This window comes from Theobroma cacao, chromosome 2 (assembly GCF_053813885.1).
Source record: "Theobroma cacao isolate CCN51 chromosome 2, ASM5381388v1, whole genome shotgun sequence".
Lineage (NCBI taxonomy): Eukaryota > Viridiplantae > Streptophyta > Magnoliopsida > Malvales > Malvaceae > Theobroma > Theobroma cacao.
In genome coordinates, this window is record NC_142640.1 from 7,836,103 (window position 1) to 7,858,197 (window position 22,095).

General features: G+C 36.7%; 3 protein-coding genes and 1 long non-coding RNA gene across 5 annotated transcripts; 2 read left to right on the forward strand and 2 right to left on the reverse strand.

Annotated features, from left to right (window-relative positions):
• The first annotated feature begins 145 nt into the window (after positions 1 to 145).
• Positions 146 to 1,564, forward strand: HSK (homoserine kinase). The gene has a single exon (XM_007043016.3). The coding sequence runs from the start codon at positions 320 to 322 to the stop codon at positions 1,409 to 1,411; it is 1,092 nt and encodes a 363-aa protein (XP_007043078.1). The 5' UTR covers positions 146 to 319; the 3' UTR covers positions 1,412 to 1,564.
• Positions 1,565 to 1,670: 106 nt separating this feature from the next.
• TMT2 (tonoplast monosaccharide transporter2) lies at positions 1,671 to 7,097 on the reverse strand. Its single transcript, XM_007043017.3, has 7 exons — positions 6,819 to 7,097; positions 6,598 to 6,696; positions 6,217 to 6,352; positions 5,379 to 5,945; positions 4,016 to 4,956; positions 3,263 to 3,450; positions 1,671 to 2,296 (listed from the first exon to the last, which is right to left on the reverse strand). Exons 3-7 carry the CDS (start codon positions 6,293 to 6,295, stop codon positions 1,852 to 1,854), a joined length of 2,220 nt encoding a protein of 739 aa, XP_007043079.2. The 5' UTR covers positions 6,296 to 6,352; positions 6,598 to 6,696; positions 6,819 to 7,097; the 3' UTR covers positions 1,671 to 1,851.
• LOC148763974 (uncharacterized) lies at positions 2,434 to 3,244 on the reverse strand. The gene is made up of 2 exons (XR_016024717.1): positions 3,129 to 3,244; positions 2,434 to 3,097 (listed from the first exon to the last, which is right to left on the reverse strand). It is a non-coding gene; the product is annotated as an uncharacterized LOC148763974 (long non-coding RNA).
• A 10,304-nt stretch (positions 7,098 to 17,401) lies between the features above and the next one.
• On the forward strand, positions 17,402 to 20,859 carry PHT3;3 (phosphate transporter 3;3). 2 transcript variants are annotated; one of them, XM_007043018.3, is made up of 6 exons: positions 17,402 to 17,780; positions 18,540 to 18,889; positions 18,972 to 19,015; positions 19,721 to 19,935; positions 20,026 to 20,150; positions 20,445 to 20,859. In XM_007043018.3, exons 1-6 carry the CDS (start codon positions 17,649 to 17,651, stop codon positions 20,497 to 20,499), a joined length of 921 nt encoding a protein of 306 aa, XP_007043080.2. In that variant the 5' UTR covers positions 17,402 to 17,648; the 3' UTR covers positions 20,500 to 20,859. The 2 variants fall into 2 exon arrangements, with proteins under 2 accessions (XP_007043080.2, XP_007043081.2); XM_007043019.3 differs by lacking the exon at positions 17,402 to 17,780 and adding an exon at positions 17,861 to 18,315.
• The last annotated feature ends 1,236 nt before the right edge of the window (positions 20,860 to 22,095 follow it).

Sequence of the window (22,095 nt, forward strand, 5' to 3'; positions counted from 1 at the left end):
TTTAGTAGCCAAAGGCCTAACTTCACTCGGCTTGTAAATTATGCTAAACCTTGTATCAAATCAAAGGTTGTCTTCAAGAATCAAACGCAATTTGCAAACTGTCTTTACGTGAATTACAAAATTCGATATATATTAATTTAATATTTAGTATTAGAAGAAGGTTAGCGGTGTTTGGCTGAGTGTCCCTTTCAATCTAAAAGGACAGAATTCCAGCACCCACCACCACCATTCCCAGTATTCCCCTCCCTCATTACTCTCTCACTTAAACCCTAAAAAAAAAAAAATAAATAAAAAATTCCCAAATTTTCATCATTTCAGGATGGCAATCTGCTTTCAATTTCAATCCCCTCTAAAACCCATCAACATCCCTCCATCATCAACCAAAAAAGCCCCCATCTTTAGATGCAAAGCCTCTTTTTCCACCACCATCACCACAGAGCCCGAGCCCGTCTTCACCTCCGTGAAGTCCTTCGCCCCGGCCACGGTCGCCAATCTCGGCCCAGGCTTCGACTTCCTCGGCGCCGCCGTCGACGGCCTTGGCGACTTCGTCTCCGTTAGCCTCGACACCTCTGTCCGTCCAGGTCATGTGTCGATCTCGGAAATCTCCGGTTCTTCTAAACTCTCCTCCAATCCTCTCTTCAACTGCGCAGGCATCGCGGCCATCGCCGCCATGAAAATGCTCAATATTCGCTCCTTCGGCATTTCCCTCAAACTCGAAAAAGGCTTACCTTTAGGAAGCGGCCTTGGTTCCAGCGCAGCTTCCGCCGCTGCAGCCGCCGTGGCGGTCAACGAACTTTTCGGCGCCAAACTCGGAGCTGACCAGCTGATTCTCGCCGGATTAGAATCCGAAGCAAAAGTGTCCGGTTATCACGCCGATAATATCGCTCCGGCAGTCATGGGAGGTTTCGTTCTAATCAAAAGCTACGAACCTCTAGAATTAAAACCCTTAATTTTCCCCAATAATCAGGAACTGTTTTTCATATTAGTTAGCCCGGAATTCGAGGCCCCCACCAAGAAAATGCGGGCGGCTCTGCCCGCGGAAATCGGGATGCCGCAACACGTGTGGAATTGTAGCCAAGCGGGTGCATTGGTGGCTTCGGTGTTGGAGGGTGACGTGGCGGGGTTGGGGAAGGCGTTGTCGTCGGACAAGATCGTGGAACCGAAACGTGCGCCGTTGATTCCGGGGATGGAAGGGGTCAAGAAGGCTGCGATCGAAACCGGTGCTTTTGGGTGTACGATTAGTGGGGCGGGGCCGACGGCTGTGGCTGTGATTGATAATGAAGACAAAGGGAAGGTGATCGGGGAAAAGATGGTGGAGGCGTTTTTAAAAGAAGGGAATTTGAGGTCGGTGTCTATGGTTAAAAGACTCGATAGAGTTGGTGCTAGGCTTGTCGACAGTTTTCCCAGATGATGATCAAATTAAGTGAGGAATAGCTTTGAATCAAGTTATAAGATATGAACATGTGGTTTTGAGTTTGAGAGTTGTAGCCCAATTGCAACAAATTACTTTGTTGCTTATACCATGAGCTTTGGTGAATAAAAGCTTCAACTTTCTTCATGGCTACCCAATCCATTCACCTTTCCCGAAATAAAGAGACATCTTCCGGGTCTTTACCTTTTGTCTTTTTAACTTTCCGTTCTTGGCAACCATGATATATCATAATGTAACATTTGAATAAGAAAATTAAATGTCATTTAGAAATTATAACAAATAGAGAAACAAATTTATATGTTATTCTTTTTCTACATAAATCAAACTGCCTACTTGCCAGCACCTCTAATAAAATCAAAGGGAAAGAAAAAGAAAATTTGAACACCCGTCAAAACTTTCAATATCCACCATTAACCAGCTCAGTTGTTCTTGGCAGCTGCAACCTGTCTTGCACCCACGGAGAAGAATTCTGTAATGACTTCTAGAGGCATGCCTTTAGTTTCTGGAACTTTCAGGAAGACAAATACCCATGATATAACACAAACCACTGCGTACATGCCAAAGACACCAGCGAGACCAACGGATTTGAGCAGCACTGGGAGTGAATATGTGACGATGATGTCACAAATCCAGAATGTGAGGGCGCATATAGCAATGCAGATGCCACGAACCCGTGTTGGGAAGATCTCGGCACATAGTATGTTGGGAATGGGCCCAAATCCCATGACAAAGAAACAGAAATAGAGCACCACACTGACTGTTGAGATTGCTGCATGCACAACGTTCCCCATTTTCACAACACTTCCGATGACCAAGATGAGAAGAGAGATTATCAGGACTGGGATTGTGGTGAGCAGCAAACTCCTGCAACAAAGGAAGAGGGGAACAATGATTTTGACAGATGACAACAGATCAAGTAACAACACAGAGGAAAGAAGAGTTAATCAGAATGTCAATGTCAAATCCCTTAGCAACTTTGAATTAAAAGAGCTTCTATGATATTCTTCTTTGACTGGACTTATTGTTAGCCTGGTTACACCACAGACCCACAGGGCAACAATCACAATGACCACGGACCTGAATGCTACCAACCACCATGAGCAACATCACTGACCCAAACAAGTCGAAAATGGACCAACGTGGGGTAGGGCCGTAGGGGAGAATTAGAGTTTCCTCCTAAGCACTTAATGCTGCCAAGGCTAAACACGGTTTTCATTTTGAATTGGTAAAACAAGCAAAGACCTGGTTAATTTGACAATATTACGAGCACTCGCATATTAAACGGAGCATAAATAGAAGATAAAAGCAGAGACTTAACATTGGATATGAGCTTTAATGCTGCACTAAAACCAAACTTCCATTCGGGATTTTTCAGTTCTTTTTGTAGATCTCTGTTAAGATAGCTTATAGACTAGGCATTTAATAGAAGATAATTTTCTAACTTTGGTGGTTTTCAAGGAAACCAGATTGAACATAAGCCATCCAACCAAACCTGACTTATGAGTACACTTAAATTGTAAGCGTGGCAGGTTCTAATGAAATTGTAAAATAGCGGTTACAAAGTTAACCACTTCTTTCCTAACCTATCAAATAGGGACAAGTAATTAACAAAACCCACCATCATATTATTGGCACATTTGAGACAATAACTACAATTATACCAACCTTTCAAATAAAAAACTACAATTATACCAACAGGAAGGTATAAGAATAAAGGTTAAGCAATTTCCACGCCACCAAAATTTTCATATTTCAAAGCAATATATATCTTGTGCTTTCAGGTGAGACTTGTTATCATTCCAAGGGAACTCAAAAAAGGAATAAACTTACCTTCTACCAGCAATATCCATAAGCCGCATGGCAACAGCGATACTTGGAAGCATCAACAAAGTTGTAATGCCACTAATAAGCAGCGATGTAGAAGATGAACTGAGGCCCAGGTTAGAAAGAAGAACTCCAACTCCTGCCTGCTCAAGAATTTGGGGAGTGTAGTACAGAACACCATTTATACCAGAGAACTGCATTTAAAAAGTAAGAGAAAATAAGCATCCTTAATACACAAGTGATGCGACGGTGGAACATAATTTTGCAACAGTACTATACCCCACTAATATTAGTGCATCTTAAGCTTGTACTCCTCAAAAGGGTAAAAAGAGGAGGCAGGTGTTCTGTTCAAAGAATGCTGTGCAGAAATATAAACAATACAGTGCAATTAAAGCAACACAAATGGCCGTTTGTAGCAGCCATCTTCAATCTCATACTGTATCATTTGAAAAGCAAACGGCAGTGCCATGTGTTCTATTCCATGAATGTCATATCTGAAGGTTTAAACAAGATTCTGATTTAAAAACTTTGGATATCTGTTTCTGTAAGCTGTATCTAACCTGTGACAGATTCAATATTCCTAGAACAGTAAAGCAGGCTATAATGCAGCCATGAGAAAACAATTTTTGGATGAGAAACAAGGATAACAGAAAATACTTGATAATTCTGCATTAACAAGCTAGAAGGGTTATTTGAGCTGTTTTTTGGAAAGAGAACAAGCAGGTCAGGACAAGATTGTAGTTAGGTTCTCCACATTACCTGCTGAAGTATTTGAATTCCAACCCCTACAATTAAAGCATGCTTGACTCCTGGTTCAAAGAGATCACTCCAACTTAGTCCCTTTGCAGTTTCAGCTGGATGAACCATAGCTGGTCCAACCGGATGCTGCTTCAAAAGCTCCTTGGAATAAAGAGCTGGCTGACTCACCAAAGCAGCAGCCTGGACATACTCACTTTCTGCAGGGGCATCAGCACCGGGCAGAGAAACTAGTGACCCACGCCTAGATCCAGGGAAGCCTTCTTGGTGCAAATAGATTCTTTTAAATCCCCCTTCCTTTTTTCCATCTTGGCCTTCTTTTTCAGACCATTTCCATGCCAGCTGCCAACCACCACCAATCCCCATGCTACCTGGTTCTCCAGCATTTGCTTGCATTAGACTACCCTGTCTCATGCTTGTAAGGCTTCCATGGGCAGTTGGAACCATGTCCTTCTCCATACTGGTTGTCTGCCGTGAGATCAGAGGACTCTGCAAATTGTCATCAGAATCACCACCAGCACCATCAGATTGGTAGTCCTCACCCTCTCTGACAACACTTTCCTCATCCCACTCTTCATTTCTAGCTTGATTACCTCCCACGCTGAACATGCTTCCAAAGTGTGGAAAAAGTGTGCTTCGCATACTTCCTGTTTCAGGGAGCTTCTCATGAACACTTCCAAAGAGGGTGACAAGAGGATCCACAAGACCAAGTGTACTCTGGTTAGCTATGCTTCCATGCCGAGACACAAGACCAAGAGTGCTCTGTCCAGTGACAGGTCTGGCCACCCACGAAAGACCTTCTTCCGGTCCATATAACTTGATACGATCTTTATCAGCGGATACATCATGGTCTTCAGCGTCCTCATTGGCTGGGCCAATTATATACTCCTCTATGGATGTTTCACCTCCAACACCAAGGCCCTCAACTAGCAAAGCCATCTCACCTGTTCATCTAAATAATATCAGTACCATCCACAAGATGCATCATCATTCATCATATTGCAGCCCATGGTGGGCAGTGATTGCTATTTTAAAACTTCTGTCTAGAAAAAGGAAAAGCAGTCTCAGAAGTTAAAAGTACGTTCAGTTACCAAGAGGGATCAACTTCAAAATAACACATGCAATCACAACATTTGACTGATTTTATTGTCAGATAAATCAATTTAACATAGATGATATTCTATTCCCTCTTTGTTAAGGGAAGCAAAGATTAATAACCTTTGAGAAGAACCTACTTTGTGGGATCTGACACACACACATGAACAGGAGCACCTATGCAAACACAAATTTGGGTGGCAAGTACAAAGTGCATAGTGGTAGTAACAAAACAATGCAGTTTTAAAAGAGGGACTGCAGAAGAACTAACCAGCAACATCTTCCCTGCCACGTAGCCTCTGCAAAACCTTTTTCGCCTCACTCATCCGCCCTTTACTTACTAGCCATCTTGGTGACTCGGGCAAGAAGAATACAGTTAATGCAAAGTAGATAAAGGAGGGAATAAAAAGAACTCCAAGCATCAATCTCCAATTTGGTAAAGTCATTAATGACATTCCAAAAACCATGCAATATGAGAGAAACATTCCAATGGAACCAGTAAATTGGGGAAGGGTATTCAACAACCCCCTTATTTCCGGTGGTGCGGTCTCAGATATATAAACTGGGACCAGAGTTACAGCCAAACCAACTCCAAAGCCATCCAATAGTCTTGCCAAAAGTAAGATATAAACATTAGGAGACCACAACATTACAAGACCACTAATAATATAAAGGACGGATGAGATTATTAGCATGGGGCGGCGGCCTAGCCAGTCTGATATGCCTCCTGAGCATGTAGTAATGCAGGTGGCTCCAATAAGAGACATGGCTACAATCAGGCCTTCCATAGTTGGATCACTTTCCAATTTAAACTCTTTCTTTATGTACAAAACAGCGCCTGCAGCATGAAACACAAAAAGGAAAAATCTTTCATGAATCTGAAGATATAACCACAAACGCTTTATATTGAAGCAAAGAAAAACTGTACATGTTAATCATTAAGGAAAGAAAAACTCCATCAAGCCAATTAGATTATCCACTCAAATTTACCATAGATCTTTGACACATAAAAGGGACCATTTTAGTCCAAAAAACTGAATTTTCAATGTTGAACTACATTTGTATAGCAATTCCTGAAACTAATGACGAATTAAAAAGGAGTAAATTACCTGCAATAGTGGCATTATCCCATCCTTGCAATAAGTTACCAATAGCTGCTGCAACAGCTACAAGCACAGCTCCACTCATATTCACAGAAAAACCCAAATCCCAATCCTCTCAACGGTGTGCACTAAACTAAGTACCCTGAAAGTGAAACAAGACAATCCAGATCATGGATCAGAGTGATCGAACCAGTTCCTGATAACCTCCGAAGAGGTAACAGATTACAGATTCCATACGGACCATACCATGAAAACAAAATCTTGTCTGCGTATTACAAGAAAGAAAAACCAAAATGGAACCAAACAAAAAGCACAAAAACAAAGGTAAAACCCAGATGTCCAAATCCGATATGAATCCAATAAAAAAAAAAAGGTGATTAACTTTACCTAGGGCAGCAAAGGCAGATATGGCAGAAGTAGAATCAGAAAGCTTTCGATAAGAGTTTCAGGTATCATCAGATATAGAAAAGGCCATAACAAAGTTCCCTGCAAATTGCCATCACTTTGGCGTCAAATAAAAAGTGGTATTTGTTGTTGGTTGATGATTTTTAAAAAAAAAATAACTAGGAAAATGAAATGCCAAATAGAAAAGAAGAAGGGGAAGTGACCTCATCAACCAGCGAGAAAGGTCGAGGAAAATAAAAGCCAAAAGTGAAACAGAGGGTTTGCCTTTTACAACCGTGCCACCTGCCCCTTATACCTCTCTCTAAACTGCACGTATTGGCTTGCAGTTATTTGTCGCTCTGTTATAATCTGGGTATCACTTCACTCACTTTCCTTCGGTCTCATCAAAATATAAACAAATAAATAAAATAAAAACGCTCCCATCAATAAAGCATGATTGGCTCTCCTGTCTTTTCAAGTTTCTTGCTTGTTTAAAGCAAAAGCAGTTTTGGAGAAGAATAGTAGTATGAAATATATATGAAAAAAGAAAACTTTTGATTGGAAAATTAATGGGAAAACTGTTTTTATCCCACGTAAGGAAAAGAGAATTGCTTGATAATGAAGAAGTGACCTCGAAGAATAATGGGTATTGATTGGGATTAGTCAAAAAACACCATTATGTACTTTACAGATCGGAATCTTCTGGTTTTTCACTTATTTAACAACAATGACAACATATTAAAAAAGAATATACCAGAAAACAAATAGACAAAGATAGATCCAAGGTTTCAAAATGTATTACTGACTAATTTCTGGTTTTGAATTGCCATGCAAAACGATGAATCTGGTGTGTTGCCTGCATGTATGATGTATTAATTACGAAAACGACAAACAGTAGAAAATCAGTGAGGTGGTGGGAGTTTGAAAGTTCCCCTTTTTTTAATTTCTTTTAATTTCTCAAGGTTCTTCCAGATGGGATTTTTCTGTTTTTTGAGAGTAGAAAAACAGCAAGGTGGGGAGTTTCTTTTGTTCTTTCTTTTCAGTGCTTTTTCAATGGCTTTGAAAGTTCCCTTTGAATGGAATCTTTCACTGCGAGAAACAAGGATTATTTCTTCCAAATTTTTACCTGTTCAATTCAAGTGAAATAAAAACTAATTCATGCCTCAAAAAATCAATCCCATAACTAAAATTTGAGATTTTAATTTATAATTAATTGGTTGAATCTGTAGTCATGAGAGTTGATCACTGTAGTCTAAATAATTATCATGATGATTTTTACAAGTTTTTAAGTTTGGTTGAAAGTTGCGAATGATGATTGCATCCCAACCTCCAAATACAGGGATTATAAAAGAACAATAACAGTACCAATGATGATTGCATCCACTAAACGTACTTTCCTTGGTGGGTCTGTCCTCCCCTGCTTATGCTCATGCTAAGAAGAATTCGAATACTACCAAGTCAATTTCAATCCTGTGATTCAATCATGGCAGATTACTTATCTTTCTTTCCTTAATTTAATTACGTAATCATGTATAATATCTGGGTAAATTTCTACTTTTCCTTTTATCAGTAAACAACAGCTTAAAAGTATGCTCCAGGTGTTGGTATGTCTATTGGGCTTTCACATTGATTTGTAACTATAGACAGGAGAAGTTTGTAGTGGCCAGTGGGGTAGTGGGAGTTGAAGAAATTATATTTACAAGCCAAAGGCGATAAACAATGCTTAAAAGAAAAGGTAGTAGCTTTTTTTTATGTAATTAATTTTGACAAAAAAGAAGCTTTATTACTTTATTGTTACTTCCAAAGTAGTCTTTATACTTTAATCAAATGAAAAAGGAAGAAAAAAATAGGTAAAGAGGAGATCAAAATTAATATCAGAATTGGAGCTAGGGAAGTAGATTTGAAACATATGATACTAAAATACTCCAAATAAAAAAATAAAAAAAAAGAAGTAGATAGGTGGATAGAGGAAATAAGAGATGCTTATGGCCATTACAATTATTCAAGCTAATCTAAAATAATAAAAAGCCAAAACTCTAAACCTGGCGCCATGTGGCCAGACTGTTTATTTTAGGAAGATGCTAACACATTGAGAGAAGAATCAAACTGTCTACTTAGTGGCTGTCTGGGGGCATGGAAATGTTCATATGAGGGCATCTGCTCTAACCCATGCTTTCAGGAGATTTGTTCATCCCACAAAATCAACTCTATTGGATGCTTCTTGCTTCTTTCTTATTAATTTTTCATACAACCTCAAGTAACGTGTGATTGTTTTTTTGTTTTCTCGTGACCTTAAAATGAGATTTCATTTTGAAAATCTCGAATTCAAATCTTAAAATGAAAGAAAAAAAAAAGGGTATCTAGTGGATAAATGCACTTATATGATGGATTACCTAAGGGGATGCCTTTGACATCTTGCCTTTGTTGCTTAATGTTGGCATTTTTGTTTTATTTTTGGTAATTTAAAATTTATTGTGTCTGTTGGAGAGATATGACTTTTTAATTGTAGAAAGAGATGTACCTATAGAAAGACACATTTTTTCACTTTTGAATAGATATATCTAAATGAAAAGGCACATTAGTAATGGTTCACTATCTATGAATAGCCAACCCTTCTTTTTGAAAAATTCATTCAAAGCATTCAATTTTTCTGAAAACTTTATTCTTTTTCATTCTAAAATTTCTTTAAGAGCAATCACGAGATTTACAAGTTTTTAAGATTTTCTATTTGAGTGCACATTAGAATATCTTTGAGTGGTTTGTTGTATATTGGGAGTAGAACGTCATCGATTGCTATTTGTACCGTAGTAGCGACGAAAATCTACTCTAAAGTCAATGCCTTCCATAGCGTGCCTCGAACTTGTTTTCGCATTCAAAACACTTTCTTATTTCTTTTGTTGTTAACTGCTAAGTTTTTGCTGTTTTCTTTTTTTCATATGTTTTTATTTATCTTTTTGAGTTAGATTCTAACAATCTTAGAGTAGATTTGGTTTTGCATTTTTTTAAAAAAAATGGTTTCTATTGAAGAACAAATTTCTACAAAGTCAGAAAAATTCTTTGGGCAAAACTTTTGTATATGGTAAAATCAAATGCGTTGTTGGTTAACACCCTTAAAATTTTTTTCTGTCATCTCCAATCTTATTGATTCTTCAAATGAAAATCCTAATCATATTGCACTTTCAAATCAAAACTCTAGTTTTTACTTATTTGAGATCACAAGCATACAAACACAATTAGATAAGGATTATATTTGTCATGGTTGTGCTTTGTCTACTTTGTCTAGTAATATTTATGATATCTTTTGCATTACAAAAATAGTACTTGAATTGTGAAAAGCATTAGAAAAGAAATATGATAAAGAAGATTAAGGTTTTTACAGCTAAATTATAGGAAAATATATGAACTTCAAAATGACTAAAAATAAACCTATTGTGGAACAAGCATACCTTTTTCAAGTTCTTATTCGTGAATTGAACCAATGGAAAAATTGAAATGTGTAGAAAATTTCATGTGGGTGCTTTACTTAAAATATTAATAATTGATGATTTAATTATTAATATTGTTTATATAATTAAAATGATATTATGATTATTTATTTTTAATTTATTTTGTTTTTAAATAGGAATAATTTATAATTTATTTTATTAATAATTGATAATTTAAATATTAATATTTATTTATAATTTAATATTAATATTTTAAATATTAATATTTTATTAAAAGTTGGAATCAAGTGAGAGAAAGAGGAGAGAGAGAAAAATAATATTTTATATAAACAAAGTTGTAATTTTTCAAACTTGTAAAAGATATTTTTGTTTTTATTAATTTTTAAATTTATTCCTCAATCATGGAATAGCTAATACCATAGGGGAGGGTGGTATTAGCTATTCTTTGATTTTAAAAGATTTTGGAGAATAGCCATTCCATAGGAATGACTATTCTTTAGATCATTTTTCAACCAAACTAAGGAATCAAAATTCCTTGGGAATAAAGGGGGAATGGCTAACCAAACATGCTATTAGAGTTAATACATAACAATGTTTGTGATATTCAACTGTACTTTAAGAATAGTAAAAGATACGTTATTACTTTCATAGATGATTTTTTAAAATATTGTTATGTCTTTCCAATACAAACAAAAGATAAGACTTTTGTTATGTTTACTATAAATAAAAATGAAGTTGAAAATCAGAAAGAAAAAAGAATCAAAATTCTACGTTCAGATAAGGAAGAAGAATATGATTCTATATAGTTTTCAAACTTTTATAATGAGAATGGAATTATCCATTAGGTATGTCCCATTACACACTCTAATCAAAACTGTGTGGCAGAGAAAAAAAATCAAACTTTATTGGATATGGTAAATTGTATGCTCTTTGTAGACACCAAAAAATAAAAAAATCAAAGAAATAAAATAAATAAATATAAAATAAAATAATTAAAAAAAAAGAGGAATGGCTGGGCGTACGCCCAGCCATCCCTCCCCCCAACCACCCTGAATGATGAGGGTTCTGACTATCAACTCCTTGGTGCCAGAACCCCATTACCGGGTTGTCCAAATTTTTGGACAACTTGGCTTCAAAAGATGGACAATCGGGAAGCCAAAGGGGAGCGAAAAATCTGTAAATATATATATATATATACCTTATATTCACTAGCAATCAGAAGGATCCACAAAAAAAAAATCAAAAAAAGGAAAAGGGATCTTATTGTGGCCGCCCAAAGGAGGGAGTGATTGAGAGAGTTTTGGGGGAGAAGTTTGCTCCGGCAGGAAAGGGTTTGCGTCGGTAGGAGAGGGTTTGCGCCGGCAGGAGAGGTTTTGCATCGGCAGAAGAGGAAGCCCGACCATCGCTCCACTAGATCCGGCGTAGGGAAGAGAGGGGAGATACTTGATCGACTGTAGAGAGGAAGCCCGACCGTCGTGCCACCAGATCCGACGTAGGGAAGAGAGGGGGCTGTCGGTTGGGGGAGAATCGATCGTTCGAGAGAGGAAGTTTCCGGTTAGGGAGAGTGAAAGAGTTCCGACGTGAGGGTGAGAGAGAAAGGTGAGAGGAAAGTAGGCCGGTGGCTGGAAAGAGAGGGAAGAGAAGGAGTGGCCGACGGTTGGAAAGTAGATGTAAAGCCCGACCTTATAAAATACTATTCATGACATACATGTGATGATAGCATGATTGCATGCTAGGAGAGTCCCGAAAAATTTACAAAAGTCGGTATTGTACCTAGAGGTACAACAAAGTTTATTTAATCCTCGAACTAGATCAAATAGGAATTTTAAGGTGAGATTAAGAGTTTCACAGTTCATGGATGACTTAAAATGGTAATTTGGAGTTTGAGGATCAATTTGGAGTCAAATCAAAATTTTCACTAACTATGGGCAAAATGGTCATTTGCCACCTGGGGACAAAATGAGAATTTTAGAAAAGATTTTTTTGACCCCATTTGACTTATTAGAGTATAATTTGACTTATTGAAGTATGATTTGAGGTTTAGAAGTGAAAAATTTTAATTTCGGTATAATTTGGAGTATAGGGGTAAAATGGTAATTTTGCCACCTCAGGGGGACCAGGATATTTTTTCCAGCACATGGTCTTCCTTTGTCTTCATCTTTGACCCTTGACTAAACATGTGGTGGAGATAAAATGTTTAAATTTTTAAAATTTTAAAAACGGGCCAATGACATGATGCCATGTGTCATGCCTTTATTAATTTATTATTTTCCTTTTTAAAAGGCACAAAATCAGCCCATCTTTCACCCCATGGCCGGCCAAACCAGCAAGAAGAGAGAGAAAACAAAAACAAAACCCTAGAGAGAGAAAATAAAAAAAAAGTGTGAATTTTCAAGGAAATTAAGTGAAAAAGGTGAGTTTTTTCTATTAAGCTTGAGTTTTCTTATTCCCAAGCATTTCTCTTTATTTTCCATGATTAAATTACATGTTTTCATGATGAATTCAATTCTGAAAAAATGGGTTAGGAGAGAGAAAGTTGTTGGATTTATTTGATTTTAATTTATGTTAGTGTTTTTAGTTAGTTTAGCATATTTAGAAACAAAACAACAAGAAAATAATTTATTTTCTTCCCCAACCATTAATGGCTGAATTTACCATGTAGTGAGTGAGGATGAGTTTGATTTTATTCTAGGAGAATTGGTTAAGGAATGATGAATTATGAGCCTAGAAAAATAATGGGAATTTTCGGAGCAAAAATATGAATTTTTACCCACTAGGGGTATTTTCGTAATTTGCTATTGAGACTGATAATTTGCACCACACTGAGGGACATTAAGTTAATTTGGGTGCAATTGAGGTATAGAAACTGAAAAGAATTAAATTGGAGTTTAAACGGACCCGTTAGGAATTTAATCGGGTGATAAGACGAATTAGGCCAATACCGGGTTTAAATAGTTACCAGTGCATTTTTGCATTCCATATCATGCATTGGTAATCTAAATTAGTTTAATTTTGATTTAGTACCAACTTGGTGAAACTCTCGATTTTGTATTGTGTCAAGGTGGTGAGTCCTCCGATAAAGGCAAGAAAATTGCATCCGAGGACCAGTAGACAGAGTGCTTCGAAAGTCTGCATTCTAGACATTGTGAGTAAACTTACTGTCATTTTAATTATCTAGGGTGGTTTTTAAATGCTTTCATGAATTCTATGGAAAAAGGAATTTAAAAAGATAAATTTTCATGTTTTATGAATAAATGAGTTTTAATGAAATTAAATTATAAATTGTTTTGAAATTAATAGTGATTTTGAAAAATAGAGTACACGGAGACTGTTAATTGTGGCAATTTGATTGTTTAAATTAACTGGCTTATGATAAATCGAACATGATTGGCTAGTTGGCAATTGTATTGAAATGCGAATTGTTTGGTTACCTTGAAAAACTACGAATTACAAAATTGTCATATCATGTTATTGAGTTTTATTATATGGTGGATTATATATTAATTAATCATTGCAGTAGGGGGTTTCTGTGGACCAGCCTTTTAGAGGGGCACGGTAAACCCCATTATATTCTTACCTCGAACGGAGAGGCGCGTAGGGTATCTCCTGGGGTAAAGTTTAGGGTTCACTTCACGCTAAACCACCACGTGAGGGAGAACTCAGCCAACGCCAAGGAACGGCTATGTTTTCAAAACAAAAACATGATTTATGTGAAATGTGAATTTTAATAGCCTTGGCGGTCTCGGTAGGATGCCTCGGCCAAGGTGTCCCCGAGAATGGATTTATGGCACAAGCCTAGATTTTTATGAGATTCATAAGCCTCTTTACGTGTTTTGAACAAAATGTGTTCTAATGCTATAACCCAGTTTATGATGATTTACTTTATTGTCTCCATGTACTCAACTCTAGATGTTTATGATGATGTTTGTTTACTCATTGGGATTTTATAATCTCACCACCCTCCTTTCCACCCATTTCAGGTTCAGTATAGACTGTAGATAGCTGATCTCATCGAGGACTACAGTGGGATCTGCATTTTCCAAACCGTAGGTTCACAGCCCTCTTTACTTTTGTTTATTCGGGGGCACTCTTGTTATTGTAAATTAAATTAAATATTTTGGCTTACTGTATTTAAGTATGTATAAATTTTTTTAACTTTTACGTTATAAAAATTATTCACGTATAACTCTATAAATATTGTTTTATAAGAAAATAGAATATTTTATTAATATTTCTTTTATTTTCTTATTATATTCAAATAACCATAACTTCGTTTTAAATGAAGATTTTAGACTTTTAAACTCATTTTGAATATGAATTGTGTGTTTTGTACTTGTATATTACGTTTTAGCCAGTTTTAAAATTTTTGAGAAAAATGACCAAAATACCCTTGTGAGACGAAAAATTAATATTTTATTTGTTTAAAGTTGAAAACAGCTTAAAATATTTTAGAACACGATATTTGACAATGGTTGCTCACAAGGGAACAGAGAAACTGATAGTAAAGCCTTGCGGGGTTTCGGGTTGACATTCCGGGCAATAAGTGTCTACCGGGATACCGCGGCGGTTGTCACGGGCTCGAAGGGAGTACCGGGTCGTGACAGTAGATAAGGGAGCAAAGGAGTTGCCGACGCAGGGAAGAGAGGAGAAAGGCTGGCCGGCAGCTTGGTAGAGAGAAGGGAGAGAGTTTAGGCTTTAGAGACAGAGACAAAAGGGAAAAAATGAAGAGAGAATAAAAAAAGAGGGTTTTTATACTTGGATCTAGGCTAAAATGGTGCTGTTTTGGGGATAAGATTGAGCAGCTCTAAGGCATTCAAAACGACACCGTTTTGACTCAGAGAAGCTGAGCATTTGGGGCAAGCTCGTGGGCTTTCCGCCAGTCTGATGCATATTGGACTAGGTTGGGCCTAAACCTTGGGTAAGATTTAAATTCTTAATTTATTGGTTATTATGTGGTATTTACATTGATTGTTTTTTTAGTTAGAAAATATTCTTAATATAGCTTTATGTTAATGATGGTAAAATAGTAGAAGTAAAGTATATTAATGTTGCAGAATGAATTTTAAAATATATTAGGAAAGAAAATCATAAAAAAATATAAAAATATATTAAAAAATATATATATATATATATATTTAGAGAATGTTTAGTTATACAAATAATTGAAGCTTAGGAAAATATTTACTATAAATAAATAAATAATAATAATAATAAATAAAATAAAATAATAAATAAACAATAATAAAATACCATGATATTAACTACAAGTATAATGCCGGTGATGGGATGATCGGTCGGGACGGGAGAAGTCGCAATCTCGGGCCCATGTTCCCTAGGTTCGAAATCCGAATCAAGGCTCCATCAGTACGATGGGAGGGCCTCGATTTTATGATCCCAAAATTTTAATAAATAAAGAATTTGACTATACAAAAATCACTCAATAAAAATAATAAATAAATAACAATAGAATAAAAAATGTAAAGTATGAAAAAATAATAATAAGAAATAAAATAAAAAATATAACAATAAAAAATAAAATAAAATAATAATAATAATAAAATAATAAAAAATGATAAAAAAATAGACAATGGCATTAGCGTAGCATATATTACATCATGCATATCATTGCATATAAATATTTTTGTTTTCGAATTTAAGCCCCGATGATGGGATCTTCCGAGGACTTTGTGAAGGCGAGTATTTCTCGAAAAGTTCTCTAGGTGAAAAGATGTCCCCGAGTCCCGCCAGTATGATGGGAGGGCTCGAGGAACATCTTTAATAAAAAAGCTTTCGCTCGTAATAAGTTCATATTCACGAAAACATTATTTTTAAATAAAAACGTACGATAGCCCCGATGATGAAAATTATTCGTTGAATTTACGAAGGTGAATTTCTCGGATAATTTCCTAGGTGAGAGAATACCCCGAATCCCACCAGTATGATGGGCAGATCCGAGAAAATATCCTCGATAAAAGATTATTCGTCTGACATTTCTATCTCACGCCATGCATTTCATCATGTCTCTCATTTGCATTTCACTCTAGGTTGAATAGGAGATATAATAAATGAATAATAGCTAAGGAAACAAAATGAACTCAAAAAAATTAAAGCCTAATAGGATAATCTAAAAATGGTACCGTTCATGGAACGAGCGTCCCGGGGGTGCTAATCCTTCCCCGGACGTAACCGTACTCCCGAACCTATATCTAGAAAATCGTAGACCAGTTTAAGGTTCTCTTCAGCTGACTTAAAATTAATTTAAGACTCTGTCGATTAGAATCGAGTCAATAGGTGGCCAATTACACCTAGTAAAAAAAATTAGTGGCTACTCCTAGTTTTTAGTGAGTTTTCACTTGCGTCTGACGGTTGGATTCTCGGACCCGCACGTTACGACACTCTCAAGTTCTGAACTCCCAAAAAACTTAAGGAATGAAACACTCTTATCTACATGTCACATTCTAAATAGAGTTCCTCAAAATAAAATAGACAAAACTCCATATGAATTATGGAAAGAGAGAAAACCCAATTTAAATTATTTAAGAATGTGAGGTGTGCTTGCCAAAAGTAAAATTTTAGAAATTAAAAGGAAGAAACTGAGTCCTAAAACTATTGATGGAGTTCTTGTGGGCTATTTCTAAGACAGTGTCACTATCTATAAATAGCCAACCCCACTTTCTGAAAAATTCATTCAAAGCATTCCATATTTTTGAAAACTATATTCTTCTTCATTTTAAAATTCCTTCAAGTGTAGTCGAGAAATTTACGAATTTCTCTAATTTTTTATTTAGGTGCACATTAGAATATTCTTGAGTGGTTCGTCGTATCTTAAGAATAGGACGTCATTGATCGCTATTTGCATTGAGGTAGCAATGAAACTCCTCTAAAATCAACACCTTCCATAGTGTACCTCGAATTGATTTTCACATTCAAAACTCTTTCTTATTTTTTTTGTTGTTAACTAGTAAGTATTTGTTATTTTTTTTGTATGTTCTTCCTAATTGATTAAATTTGACACTTCCATATTTGTCGTGGTCATGAAGCACAACTGCACAAATGATTTGGAGTATAAAAACATTCTTAAGAATGCATTTAAAACATTGGTTGGGCTAAGAAGGACAAGCCCTGAACTTTAAGAACAAAAGTTTGGCAAAGCCCAACTGAGAGACATCACCAAGCTCAAGAACAATGGGCCTACACTTAGGATCAAAGCCAACTAGCCCAGCGCTGCTATACTAGTTAGGGTAACCTGGTAAGTTTCCGTACAACAGATTCTGTTAGGGCTTCCTGGGCTGCCTCATTAATTCCAAGATTCGCTTTTTGGTAAACCAGAAAGCGTCTCAAACTGAGGTTTGGACCTTGTATTTTGGAACTGTGAACGTGGAAGTGTCCTGAGCAAGAAAAGAGAAGGGGAAAACACACTCTGAATAGAAGTTTCATGGCAGCCTAATATTCTTTCAAACCCCCAGTAAACGTACTATAAACGCAGTTCCCTCAATGTCAGGGCATTTTTGCTTATAAAAAAAGCTGAGACAAATGTGGGTTTTTCTCTTTCTCCTGAATAAAAACAGAGCAGTTTGGAAGTGAGAGGTAGTTGTAAAAGAGGAAACGATGAAAGAAAGAAGGTTCTGTGAAGAGTTTTCACCTGGGTATTATGGGATTTGTACTGTTGGAGGAATGCTTAGTGCTGGGACTACTCATCTTGCTGTTACACCTCTTGATGTCTTGAAAGTAAATATGCAGGTGGGATCACTATGATTCTTTTTTTTTTTTTTTTTGCCTTTCTTTGGAACTTTTAAACTCGATGATATAGGATGCTACGAAAATAGATTTATATGCTGCTTGGTTTTCTGAGGATGTCTTGAGGGTTGGAGTAACGGTGGCTGACTTGGTCTTTACTTATGCTTATATTTGTATGTGTGTCAACCACTGTTCATATTTTTGTTGTACGCGGCTGCTACTCGCTCTTGTTTTTTATTAATTGGGTACTCACAATACTCAGAAAATAAGGCTAAAGTGCTAAGTTTTCCCTTTTGGCTACACATTTTTGACATATTGTGTGGGTTAGCACCTCGTGCGAAGAGAATCAGACTGCCAAATTGTTTTCTTTAAATGCTACTTGGAAAAACATTACCGCTCTAGGTGCAATTAGGAAGATGGAAATTCTTCCCGAATTTGAGAGAGCAAGAGAAGGATGTGCGGAATAGCAGTTTTTAAGGAGGGGATGTCTTGGAATGTCCATCAAGGAAAGAGTTCTGCAGCTAGTTTGCTTGATATGGTAGAATCAGTTCATACAGTGGCTGAGAAATAAAACTCTTATATGTTCTTGATCCCATCTTTGGATGTTTAACCTTTATGGTAGATTGATAGGCATAAAAAATAGAAAGGCCATGTGTGTTTTAGCTGTTCCATATTTCATTGCACTTCTTGATCTCCTGAGCTCCCCTCAATTCTTTTAAGGCTGGTCAATGCTCATGTAACTATTTGATTTGTTTTCTTTAGGTGAATCCGATCAAGTATAGCAGCATTTCATCGGGATTCTCCGCACTTTGGAGAGAACAGGGGCCATCTTCTCTTTGGAGAGGTTGGTCTGGCAAGTTCTTTGGATATGGTGTTCAAGGCGGCTGCAAATTTGGACTTTATGAATACTTTAAGGGGCTTTACTCAAATGTTTTGGTAGATCAAAACAGGACTTTCATATTCTTTCTCAGTAGTGCATCAGCACAAGTATTTGCTGATGTGGCTCTCTGTCCTTTTGAAGCCATAAAAGTTCGTGTTCAGACGCAGCCCAATTTTGCCAAGGGTTTGGTTGATGGATTTCCAAAACTTTATAGAACTGAAGGGTTTGCTGGGTAAGTTATACTAATGCCAGGAACCTTTTCTGCTTTTGTTTCATCAGTAATGTTTATACGTTCCATTTCAATTTGATTGCAGCTTCTACAAGGGACTTTGTCCACTTTGGGGCCGCAATGTTCCATGTAATGTTAATACTCCACTGCGCTTTAAAAGTTTTCATTTAGATGTTCCTAGTAATGAATTTAAGATGTGTTTACTGGCGGTTTTTGCACTGGCAAGCCTTCTAGTCTATGTTGATATTCCCTCTAGTAGTTTGTAAGCTTATGTCAACAAATTCTGAGTTGCAAATGTTATGCTAATCATTTTTGGGTTCTGTATTCTCTCATTATTAGATTAGTAATACCTTACTAATGCACACCTTGCCAATGCTTTCAATCCATTTGAAGTTGAGACCATGATGCAGTTTGGCTAAATGGTATAAAGATAACAATAGTGACATTGCATTCTGCCAGTCACCTGTTTTTTGACGATACTCTTAATTCACCAGTGTCTCTTTTTCTGATCATGCAGTTAGATTCTTTGTGATGTTTATGTCTTCCATTGGGTGCATTATTATATTAATGTCTTCTGAAAATCTATTAGCGTAAGCACATGGACTTTGACACTTTACCCTCCAGAATGAAATTTAAAGCCAAGCTAGGATGCTTAGATTAATGCAAACTCGTTATTTGTTATCAAGCAAGTAGCTACAAGCACATCTGAGACTTTATTCTTGACCAGATTACCTGCTTACATATATATGTCTGTTTTGATATGCAATGGGATTATCAAGTCATAGTGCATTTTATTTCTAACCCTGTGTCTTGATATGATATTTCTATTGGCAGTCTCTATGATAATGTTCTCAACATTTGAGCAGTCAGTGGACTTTATTTATAGAAGTATCATTCAAAAGAGAAAAGAAGATTGTTCCAGAGCTCAACAACTTGGTGTCACATGCTTAGCAGGGTATGCAGCTGGAGCAGTTGGTACTGTAGTCTCTAACCCAGCTGATGTCATAGTTTCTTCTCTTTACAACAAAAAGGCTGAAAATGTTTTGCAGGTAACACCTATGAGTAATTTTTTTTTGGCTTATTTTTAAATACAACATATTAAAATGATTAATTGTGTTATTTGATGTCATAACTTTCAGGCTGTTAAAAATATTGGGCTTTTTAATCTTTTTACAAGAAGTCTTCCTGTTCGCATAACACTTGTGGGACCTGTTGTTACTCTGCAATGGTTCTTTTATGACACCATCAAAGTGCTGTGTGGACTGTAAGTGTTTTTGAAAGCTCCAATTTAGAAGTCATTAGAAGAAATACTAGTATTAGGCTGCATGCAATTTTAGACGTAATAATTTTGGTTTTCTGCTTCACGAATTTATAAATTCTTATCACAGGATTGAAGGGACTTGTTTGTTTGTCTTTTCTTTTAAATAGTTTGCAATAAAAATGTACTGTGGTTTTGGATCTCACCTTAGCACTGTGCAGTGGTGGAGTCAATGTTTAGTGCAATGATCTCTTTCTATTAATAATTATAGCTATTCTTCTAACAATGTGAATATCTTAGGCCTACTAGTGGAGGACTTAACAGACCACTACGAGAAGCCAATGTATCATCTTAAGCTCGTTGGAGGAAAATCTGCAGTTCCATCAGGCCAAGTTCTACAAACATAAAAAGTTAATGATCCCTGCAGTGTGGGCATATTATACGTGCTGATTTTAGAGATGTCAGAAGTTTATTTACGCCCATCTTAATGTGTACCATCTATTATAAAAGTTTCAACATGTCATAAAATCGTTCTTTCCATTCTCTTTCCCCTCCTTTTTTTATTTGGAGGGGTGTCATACTTTGTTTTGTCAGGAGAGAATGCTTGTCACACTTCCATACCACATACACACGAAGTCATGGCTGCGATTAAGGGTTCTAGTGACTCTCGACTAGTTGTATGACAGCATATTTAATAGTAGTTAACATTTTATGATCCTAGTTGCCAGCTTATTTTAGCACATTGGTTTGCTATCATCTCTCATCTTGTTTTTTGTTCTTTACTAATTGCTGTTTCATAGATGAATTGACTCTGCTAATTGCAATGCTCACATCTGTATAGTGGGCTTGACTCGAGAGGCTGCTTAGAACATAAACCAGCCTACGAAATGGAAGGCAAACGCAGCTTGGATGTCAGTGTATCTAATACTCTTAGGTTTGAGCCTCTGACCAAGTCATAGTTTTAAAGTGCTTGATCCATTTCTCTGCCATCTCAATAGGGTTTTTGATTTGGTAGTGGTTTTGTTACTTTTGTGTGTGTGTGTGTGTATATATATATTCTTCAAAATGGTGAATCTAATCAGACCATAATTTCACTTGGCCAATGCTATCATTACCATACTTTAATAACCTTACTTAAACCTAGGAAAATTCAGGGGAAGGTGGAACTCATTGCCCTTGAATAACAACGTCGGCAGCCCACTTGCTAAGGGGAGATGACAATTAAAAGACAACCCAAAAGGCACAAAGTCGATGCTTTATGTCAAAGGAAAAAAAAGGGTACTTTGTTTTGTCAAATGAAAAAGGAGCAGTAAAAGAGATTTTGAGTATTGAATGGGATGGTAGAATCCGTAGGAACCAGGTTTGCCGTAGGGTTATGGAAACAGCTGCAGCGGCACATGTTATCAGGTTTGGAAACTTCCGCTTTCCACGTCCAAGTTGAGTCCTGATCTGACAAGCAATGGCAATGTAGCCATGCCATATGCAAAACCAAACCATTCGTGCAAAATCCAGATGCAGTTGATCTGTTACTATCAAAGCAGTTGCTAACTGGCTACCATAATCTTTTTTGTTTCTCACAAGCCATAACAGATGGCTCATTTTTTGGATCGCCACGTGTTAGAGCAGAGGGCTGCTGCTACGTAAATACGTTTATGGATGTTCAGTCAACCAATAAATATCAATAACGTTTTTCTTATTAACAGAATATAGTCTTAATAACTTAATGCGGGAGTTGTGGGCACATATCTGCCATACTTTTTTTCACCAGATAATTCTTTTTCCTTTGCCTTTGCCTAGGGATGACGTGGTCAACTTGCTTGCCTTCCTATATATTCATATCAAATTTTTCCCTTCTAGATTTCCTATCGTTAAACCCAAGAGGGAAAACCATATCAAAGGAAAATCTAGAAGAGAGTTGCATTTCATGATTCAACTCATCATGCTATTATGT